At 41.0% G+C, this 10,290-nt stretch overlaps 1 protein-coding gene across 1 annotated transcript; it reads right to left on the bottom strand.

Annotated features, from left to right (window-relative positions):
* Positions 1-8,287: 8,287 nt before the first annotated feature.
* Positions 8,288-8,836, bottom strand: LOC131025975 (uncharacterized). The gene has a single exon (XM_057955756.1). It carries the CDS (start codon positions 8,834-8,836, stop codon positions 8,288-8,290), a length of 549 nt encoding a protein of 182 aa, XP_057811739.1.
* Between the last annotated feature and the right edge of the window lie 1,454 nt (positions 8,837-10,290).

Below are 10,290 nucleotides of genomic sequence, written 5' to 3'. Positions count from 1 at the left end.
TGTGTCTAAATACTAGCTATTACAACACTATCACTTCTCCCACTTATACTGAAAGTTTTCCTAAGTGGGTGGCATCAACCGCAATCCCATCCCTCGAGCATGCTTCTCGTATGCCTTTTGCGGTAAACTTTTCGTGAAAAGGTCAGCTAAGTTCTCCAAGGTATTGATCTTCTCAACCAGCACATCTCCTTTGTTTACGATTTCTCGTATGATGTGGTACTTTCTCTCTATGTGTTTGGTCGCCTTGTGGGTCTTGGGCTCCTTAGAATTTGCCACTGCACCCGAGTTATCACAATAAATTATGATACTCTTAGGCACATTAGGTACCACTCCTAGATCCAAGAGGTAGTTCCGGAACCATACAGCCTCTTTAGCAGCTTCGGAAGCAGCTACATACTCGGCTTCCATGGTGGAGTCTGCAATGCACTTTTGCTTTGCACTCCTCCATGATACGGCTCCACCTCCCAAGGTAAACCCATAACCAGAGGTAGATCTCTTCTCATCCCGGTCAGCCTGAAAATCCGAATTGGTATAACCCAAAGGAGTTAGACTGTCTGACTGGTAAACTAACCTATAATCTCGAGTCCTTTTCAGGTACTTGAGAATATGCTTTACCGCAGTCCAGTGTCCTGGTCCAGGGTTTGACTGATATCTCGCAACCATGCCAATGACATAGCAAATATCAGGTCTCGTGCAAAGCATTGCATACATGAGGCTACCTACAGCGGAAGCATATGGTACTTTCCTCATTTCCTCAACCTCACTAGGCGTCTTAGGACACATGTCCTTAGACAGAGAAATGCCATGTCTGAAAGGTAGCAACCCTTTCTTGGCAGTTTGCATGCTAAAACGAGCAATCACAGTATCAATGTAGGACGCTTGAGATAAGCTCAACATATTTTTCTGGCGATCACGAACAACCTTGATCCCCAGGATGTACGCTGCATCTCCTAGGTCCTTCATTTGAAACTGTTCGGATAACCACTTCTTTATGTCCGACAATAGCGCCACATTATTGCCAGTGAGGAGGATATCATCTACATAAAGTGCAAGAAAAACCACATCACCATTGGCATCTAAACGGTACACGCAACTTTCGTTCTCACAACGAGTAAACCCATAGGATTTAATGACCTCGTCAAAACGTTTGTTCCATGATCTCGAAGCTTGCTTAAGTCCATAAATGGACTTCTTCAGCTTCCATACAAGATGCTCTTCGCCCTTCTTCACAAACCCTTCGGGTTGCTACATATAGATGTCCCTTCCTTCTTCAAGGAAACCGTTTAGGAAAGCGGTTTTGACATCCATTTGCCAAACCTCAAGGTTCATGTGGGCTGCTATGGCAAGGAGTATTCGGATAGACTTAAGCATGGCAACTGGCGAAAAAGTTTCATCGTAATCTATACCCTGTTCCTAGGTATAGCCTTTCGCCACCAATCTAGCTTTAAAAGCTGCGACTTCGCCATCCGAATCTCTTTTTCTCTTGTATACCCACCTACTACCTATAGCTAAAAAGCCATCTGGTAATTCAATTTTCTCGTATACATCCATAGCAGTCATGGATTCTATTTCAGAAACCATGGCGTCGTACCAAGAATCTGCATCTAGATCTTCCATCACTTGTCTAAAGTTATCAGGGTCGATATCCTTTTGTTCATCAACAAGAAGAAGATCCAAAGATTTTCCCAAGAAAAAGATTTTCCCAAGAACATAAATCGATCGGATTGGACGATAACCCTCCCACTACGACGAAGCGGTGGTGGTACAGCTGTGACAATGGTTTGTGCAGTATCATGTGGTGCATTCACTTGCACACTTGGCTGGGGTGATGGAATCGCTTGTCCATTGCCTTCGATTTCTTGAAGGACAATCTCGGACTTTGACTTGTGTTTATCTATATAATCCTGTTCCAAGAATCGTACGTTGGTGCTAACAACCACTTTTTGATCCTTAGGATTATAGTAACTACCTTTCGTTCCTTTAAGATATCCTACAAACAACATTACTTCGCATCTAGGCTCCAGTTTCTTCACTTCCTTGTCTAGCACGTATGCAGGACAACCCCATATCTTTATATGGTTCAAGCTGCGCTGACGCCCAGACCATAACTCGATAGGAGTTTTAGGAACCAATTTAGACGGTACTAGATTCAGCAAGTAAACCGCTGTTTCCAAGGCATATTCCCAAAACGAAATAGGCAACGATGCATAACTCATCATTGATCGTACCATTTCCAAAAGAGTTATGTTTCTTCTCTCCGCTACACCATTCTGTTGGGGAGTACCCGGTGCAGTCAATTGGGATGTAATCCCAGAATCTGACAAGTATTGCTTAAACTCGTTTCCGAGGTATTCGCCACCGCGATCAGATCGCAATGACTTGATAGATTTACCCGATCTCTTCTCCACTTCCGCCTTGAATTCTTTGAATTTCTCAAAGCATTCAGACTTGCGTTGAAGTAAGTAAATATACCCATATCTTGAGTAATCGTCAATGAAAGTGACGAAATACTCATACCCTCCACGAGCTTTTGTGGACATCGGTCCACACAAGTCAGAGTGAATCAATTCTAACACATGCGAGGCCCTATTCCCCTTTGCCTTAAAAGGCCTTGCCGTCATCTTTTCTTCTATACAGGATTCGCAGGTTCTAAATGGAGCAACTTGAAAGTCTTTCAAGATTCCATTTGACACGAGCCTTTGGATCCTATTTAGATTGATGTGGCCTAACCTTAGGTGCCACGCATGTGTATATTGTTCATGAGAAAAGTATTTCCTTTTATTTGGATTTGGACAGATTTGTGATGTAGATGCAACATGGACAAAATTATTAATTGGACATGTAATAGTATAGAGAGAGTTGTTCAAAATTTCGGAGTAAATAGTCATGTTATTTTTCATGATAGGGACACCTCTATCAAAAGTAACAGAATATCCATCTAAAAACAATTTTGAAATAGAAATTATGTTCCGCCGAAACTCTGGCACATATAAAATATCTCTCAAAACTAAAATGTCATCACCAAAACATAAAGATAAATCTCCAATAGCAACAGCTGCGACCTGCGACGCATTGCCCATGGAGATGGTGATCTCATCACTTCTCAACTCCCTTGTCAGCTTGAAGCCCTGCAAGGTGTAACAAACATGGTCAGTTGCCCCCGTATCCACTACCCAAGAATGAGTAGAAAACGAAGCTAAACATGTCTCAGTTACTAGAACTTGTGACGTACCTTGTCCCTTTGCCTTGAGCACCGGACAATCTTTCTTCCAATGCCCAGTCTTTCCGCACTTGAAGCACTTTTCCTTTCCCGTTGGCTTCTTCACACCGCCTGTAGGGCCGCCCGCTTTGCTACTCCCACTAGCTTTCTTGCCCCCTTTGCCCTTCGGACCTTTCTACTTCTTTTTCCCGTCTTTCGATGAAGAAGCAGATCCCTTGACAGCGATAAGTACTTCTTTCCTATTGCCCAAGACTTCCTCTGCCATAACTAGAGCATTCAATAACTCTTTGAGAGTATAGTTGGCCTTGCTCATAATGGCATTGAGACGGAAGTTCTCAAAGGTCTTGGGGAGAGTATTCAGGATGATATCAACCTTGACATTCCCTTCTATACCTCCTCCGAGTAACTCGAGCCTATCAAAAAGATTTATCATGTGCATGACATGCTCGTGTACAGAACTGCCCTCGCTCATCTTACATGCTAAGATTTCTCTCATTATGTTAAAGCGAGTAGATCTCTCGGACTCCCCATAAACCTCAGAGAGGTTCAACATGATGTCAGCCGCGTCATCCATGACCTGATGCTGGAGTTGCAAGGTTTGTGACATAGTCATCATAATATAGCACTTGGCCATATTATTTGACTTGTGCCACCTTTTATGCGCCTCTCGTTCCGCATCAGTCGACTCATCAGTAAGGGCCGCGGGACGTGGAGTAGTAAGCACAAAACTGTGCTCCTCAGCGTCAAGAATGTACATAATGTGGTGTTTCCATTCAGTATAGTTCGGACCGGTGAGAGGATTATTTGCAAGAATCGAAATAATAGGAGACATAGACATATCTGAATGTAAAACAAAATAAACATGTAAGAACATGAAGCACATAATTCGTAACAATAATATTGTAACCTTTCGATAAAACAATATTAATGAAACCTCCAACCAATTAAGGAATCTCATATGCAAGCCACGCTGTGTGGACGTTTACACACGAACTCCTCAACCAGACTATTCATCTAGTCATTTAATTTCCATCCATGTCAACTTAACCTTTTTGACAAAGGAAATTAATAGTTGGAACTTAACTAGACCATATCATTATCAAGAAGGGACTCCTCGGGGAGTTGTACATTGTACTTGATATGATATCTAAGCAATGACCACAATTTAACCTTGATAATTAAATTCTCGAAATTGACATACTCACTCGGACCATGCCGCTTTCAATTTAATTTTCTTCGTTATCTTATTTAATTCCATTTTCCAAAGTACTTGTGAAAATTATACAAGTAAGCCACGTTGTGTGGACGTTTACTGCATAACTCCCACTACTTTAACGGATTTAAATATTTTTAATAGAAACCTCATCTGACAAACTTATGAAAAAACAAACATGAAGTAAGCCACGCTGTGTGGACGTTTACTCATATTGTCAATCACTTTGTCTAGAGACCGCATGTGGAGGTCTAAAATAATTTTTAAACACCATAAAAATTATTAAAACAACTTGGTCTTTTTCTTTCAAAAGGTTTGATCATGCTCAAACACATAATCCTAAACATGCTCTTCTAGAACGCAACACGTAAAACATGCTCGCAGAATTCTAAAACATGCTTAAGAAAACGATAAACCTAGCATGCTTGTCTAAGCACAGTTAATAAACACATATTAACAAGCAAAGACAAAACAACAGGTAAAGAGCATAAAGGATTAACACCACGACATGCAAAGAACAGAATAAAAGAAATAAAGTTCTTCGTGACCCATTCGTGGAATCCCAAAACTAATCTATTACATTTAAAATAGAAAAGAAAAACTAAAAAAAACTCGGCCCAAGCAGCTCCGTCAAGCCCGTCTTTGAAAAACTAGGGTTTGGAACCCCTAGGGTTACGTGCGCTACATCCTCCGCAGCTTTGGAAAAAGCAGATTGGCGCCAGCCTAGCTCGCAGTCAGAACAGAGCTCGAAGGCATAGCAGAGCTCGCAGCTAGAGCAGAGCTCGCAGCCAGAGCAGAGCTCGAAGGCAGAACAGAGCTGGCAGCCAGAGCAGAGCTCACAGCCAGAGCAGAGCTCAAGGGCAGAGCAGAGCTCAGAAGCAGAGCAGAGCTCACTGCCAGAGCAGAGCTCACATGGCAGAGCAGAGCCCGCCTAGCAGAGCAGAGCCAGCCTAGCAGAGCAGAGCCCGATCAGCAGTGCAGAGCACGCTTACCCGCCAGAGCAGAATCCGATCGCCAGTGCAAAGCACGCTCACCCGCCAGAGCAGAATCCGATTGCCAGTGCAGAGCACGCCTAACCCTACCAGAGCAGAATCCGACCAGAACAAAATGCAGTGCAGACGGAAATCTGATCATCAACTACAAAACCTGTTCTTCGTTCAAGGTTTGATCATCGTCGTTTGCGTCTCGTTTGACCCAGAATTACAGATTACATCCGAAAAACAATTACAACAATTGAAATTTTAATCTAACCACGGATTTTCTCATGGTAGAAAAAAGATTACAACGTCAAAACGACGTACCCCACGAATCAACAGACCACGAAGAACAGCAACAGCAAAACAAAAACAACGCATATTATTAATCGTACGCAAATTAACTAACAGAGCCAAGAAAAACAATCCAGGCTCTCATACCAATTGAAGGATTATTAGCCCCAACAAGATCGTTTCTTGGATATCTTAATTTGCTATACAACGATTAATTCCTAACATGCTCCTATGAATTTAAGTGCTGCACATAGGAGTTAGAATTACTTACTTGAAAACTGTCTGCAAAGGCTGTCGATGATCGAGTTGAACGACTCCAGCTCTGACCTTCTGAACTGTATCCCGCTCAGTTTTCACTGTTGGATGGACAACGAGCTATGAAAGTCCAAAGAGAGAATTCAGTCCTGCACGCTAGCGCCGCTCCTGCTGTTCTCAAAACCCTAATTTTTGTGTGTGTTTCCTGAGAGCAGACAGTTGTATTTAAATACAAAAAATACAGCGCTGGGGCGCTATTTCTGTGCTGGGCGAATTCTCTCTAGCTAGGGCAAGGAGACTTTGGGCCAGTCCAGGGACCAGATACAAGGAATAAAGATGGGCCTCCAATGTATTAATTTCTATGATCAGCCCAGATCATAATTAATTCATAAGTATTAATTCATTCCACTAGAGAATCAATACTGACTTACCCCTTTATTGCCGGTGATGAGTCGGGGCTTGTATAGACTTATTAAATCTCCATATTTAAAATATCCGACATGCATTAATTAATTAGAACTCTGACAGCTTAAATTAATTAATATCTTTGTAATCCTTAAGCAGTACCACTCAAACTTTGTTATTGCGTCTGAACTTAATCAACCTGTAGGGTTTAACGCAATAAACCTTATTGAGCTCCTGAAGGGGATGTCATTATCCTATACCGGATACGGGTACTAATACAGATAATCAAATACCATATATTGACCGCTATCACCCAAGATACAGAGTACTCAAGTTACTATATAACTCTCACCCATAGTAAGTCAAAGTGATATGCGAATCAACATATATATTTGAAATTTTATTAGTTTTAAGATTATATTAAGTCACCGATATCTTGATTCTTCACTTAAGTCAGATAGAAGAATACATCTCATTGTGGTCCTATCAATACGATATGACGTACCAGTATAGACAAGTAGTCAAGACAAACTGCTTCCATCTATACTGTAGCCTAAACCAATGACTCATCCTAAAGTCATCTCGACTGTGATTATTTTATATCTCTTAAGGTTATTCCAATTATACGGTCTTCTGTGATCTACAACACACTATATAATCTACTTATATAGAGATAAGGAATATACATATGCAATCATGAACACAATCAGATAGGAGATTAAATAGTGAACATAGGAATCATTGTATACAAGCATAAAAGGTTCTTGCTTTCAGTATACAAATCCAACACATCGAGCGATTAAAAATGCCTTCGAGCCTTCGCACAATGATTTTGTGGTCACAATTGGTTGTGAACACAAGCCTCCTGGCTTCATTGTCCTGTGTATACCTTTTGAAGGTTTGCAGAATATTGTTTCCGAACAAAATATCTGCTCTTGTATCATGGAAATAGATGGGTGGAGTCTTAACCTTGTACCAATGTGTTTGTCCTACTCCACCGATCAATATTTTTATCTGTTTTACTCCTTTTGATAAGAGCAAAATCTTCTTTGAGAAGTCCCTTCCCGCAATTCGAGGCAATTCGTCTTCAACTTCTGTTGGAAAGACTCCTCGTTTTGCTGTACAGATTTCTGCTCCTGAATCAATATAAGTAGCAAAATATTCTGCCTTGAACTTCTCGAATAACATCCCTACAGAGATGTAGATCGAGAATAGACTCGTCATTTGATCAGCAACTTCTTCTCGCCGATTGTGATCTCCACCCCAGTTGCTTTCCTAGACCATGGTTGATAATTGTCAAGGAAATTTTGTCCTAAGATCAGGGCGTCAGCTTCTTGTCCGGCTTTGCCCTCGATCTGGATCTCAAAACCTCCAATCTCTATAAATTCGATGTATCGATTGCTTTCTGGATTTGCCAAATAGTACAACATGTTGCAAGGAAACTGATTTTTCCTTTCGGTTGTATTAAACTTTGTGGAAACACTTCTCCATCCTTTGGGGCATTTGAGTTTCACTCTTATGCCTTGAGCTGGTGTTTCCTGGATCGCCTTTCTCTCGTAGGAATGAGAGAAACTTCTTTCTAAAGGCCTTGAGGTTAGCCTATCTCCTTGGAATGATAGCCTCGGTGCTCCCAATCTGAGACTTTGATTATGTTTCAGCACCTGCTTGTCTCCGACTTGGATGTCAATTTTCCTTATTTGTGGGATTTCGACTCGGTCAAGGCTAATTACCTTAGCCACCTCCTTGAATACTTCTAGAATTTCAATAAAATTCTTCCCCAGAAATAAATTCATGTGGTGGGAATGTGATAGGGCATATGATACTTGATATGTAATCGAGTATGGCATATTTTTTCCCGTTAATAGATCCTTCCTCTTGTAGTCCTGATAGAGTGTCAGGGCTCGGTTGAAGGCTGAATCTTGAAGATTATAAGCGATCTGTGGGTACAATCTTCTTGGCGTAGAGATTGCCTGAGAAAGCTCCTAGCACTGCATCTTTCGAATTCGTAATTCTCTTGTCACAAATTGCAATATCAATTGGTGTATTTGTCCCTGGTGAAAGTGAGGACTTGATCACCAACTGGATTGCTCCAATATGAATCCATTTCATCGCCTTAGCGACTTCTAGCTTCATTTTTGAGAGATCCCTCTGTACATCTTCGGCTGGAATTAATTGGATCTCTACTTGGTTGTTTGTCATTTCTATTGGAAGCTCCAACTCCCGACTCGTTGTGCCGAAGAAGACATGATGCTTCCTTTTGAATGGACTCAAGCTTTGTAGAACTTGATCCAATATTTCTCTTGAAAACCCTTGGAACGTTTGTATATCCATGGTTTTGTACTTGATTTTATCCATGAGTTTTTCCACCACCTTCTGCTGCGGGATCAGAGAATGGCTGGTATATCCATCTTGATCTTCCTTTTGGAAGTGGATAACCCCGTCCTCCTTAGTCTGACTCGTCTCCGAATGATCCATCAGTCATGTCTGAATCTTCAGAACTAAAGACTTCTTCCTGCTCGTATATACTCTCATCAGAGGATATATCTTCGAACCGATACACAAGTATCAATTCTTGGTTATAGATGGCATCTAGAACTATTCGAACTCAAGTGTTAGAGTTCTTTCTCTAGTTTAGTTGTTGTTCTGAAGACTGAAGACTGAAGATACCGACTGATGTAACGATTAAGGCAAAGTCAAATATTGATATTTGACTTATTAGTCGAAGGATCAATTTCGACTGATTACTTAATGCGCGACACGTGGATTCAACAGATCAATTTCGAAGGATCTTTTGCCCTGAGAACATGGCATACTTTAAGTGTGGGGGTAGCTTGTTTGATGCTTGCATTTTGCTTTTGATTGGGCGATTGGTCCCTCTATTCTTAGCTTGTTCTTGGATGTTTGCTAATTGTTATGAATTTGTGGAAGAGATGGTTTTTTATGAGAATTTCGGGTTAGTGATTGAATGGTTGTTATTCTTGTTTTGCTTTTGATATATGTTTCTTGATTATGCAAAGAATTATGAGTTTTGTTGCAACACTGTGGTAAGCAAGTAAAACGTGATTTGTCCAGTAGATGCTAGAGGGAGTGTTGTCATTGTGATTGCCTACGATCGTATCCTTATACGTGAAATGTTTGAATTCTGAACATCTGGCTAGCTCTGAAAATCTGGTCCAACTCTGAGTCTCTGCTCCGCTAGTTTAACTATGAGCATGGGAAACCATGTGAGAAGACTTTGGATTACATCCAAATGGTTTTATTTCACGAATTGTGGCTCAACTGTCGAAATCTAAGTGATTAAGCACACAAAGTGTGAAAAATGGAGATACTGATTATAAAGGCGATCACATTAGGGAATTCACTTCTAGCGGAGAATTGGGTCTGATCGGATTATTTACATTACTGTTGTGTTGCTTCGTAAACTTTAAGTTACTTGCATGATCTGAGAGATATGTGTTTATTGGAAAATTTTGAATTGACTTGTTGAATGTTTGGATGGAAATAATCATCGTGAAACGCTCTCTTCCTAGGATTCATACTGATTTTGCTTGAGGACAAGCAAAAGGCTAAGTGTGGAGGGGTTGATTAATGCCTAATTGTTCTTAATTTGGGGGTTTGTTTGTGCCATGTTAGAGTTAATTATTCTGGAATTTGGTGCGTTTATGAGTCTGTTTTATGCTTCGCAGGAGATTTTTATAAAATAGGAGAAAGAATGATATTCTAGAGATTTTGGATTAGAATTTCATTTTTAGGCGCAAACTGGTGCCCAGAGCAGAATAGTCTACGCCAGAGCAGAGCTGACAATCCCGCGCCAGAACTTACCAAGCTCGACAGAGCTGAAATGCCATAGCCAAAGCTGACTTCAATAGTCAGAGCTCACCATCTCCAAAGCCGAACTCATTTGCCAGAGCAAAGCTAGAACTCGACAG

The sequence above is a fragment of the Salvia miltiorrhiza genome, chromosome 5 (genome assembly GCF_028751815.1).
Source record: "Salvia miltiorrhiza cultivar Shanhuang (shh) chromosome 5, IMPLAD_Smil_shh, whole genome shotgun sequence".
NCBI lineage: Eukaryota > Viridiplantae > Streptophyta > Magnoliopsida > Lamiales > Lamiaceae > Salvia > Salvia miltiorrhiza.
This window is presented reverse-complemented; position numbering and strand designations above follow the sequence as displayed.

Bases quoted from the DNA above. Each gene is read 5' to 3' on its own strand.
- LOC131025975 (XM_057955756.1), bottom strand. From the start codon at position 8,836: ATGGATCATTCGGAGACGAGTCAGACTAAGGAGGACGGGGTTATCCAC.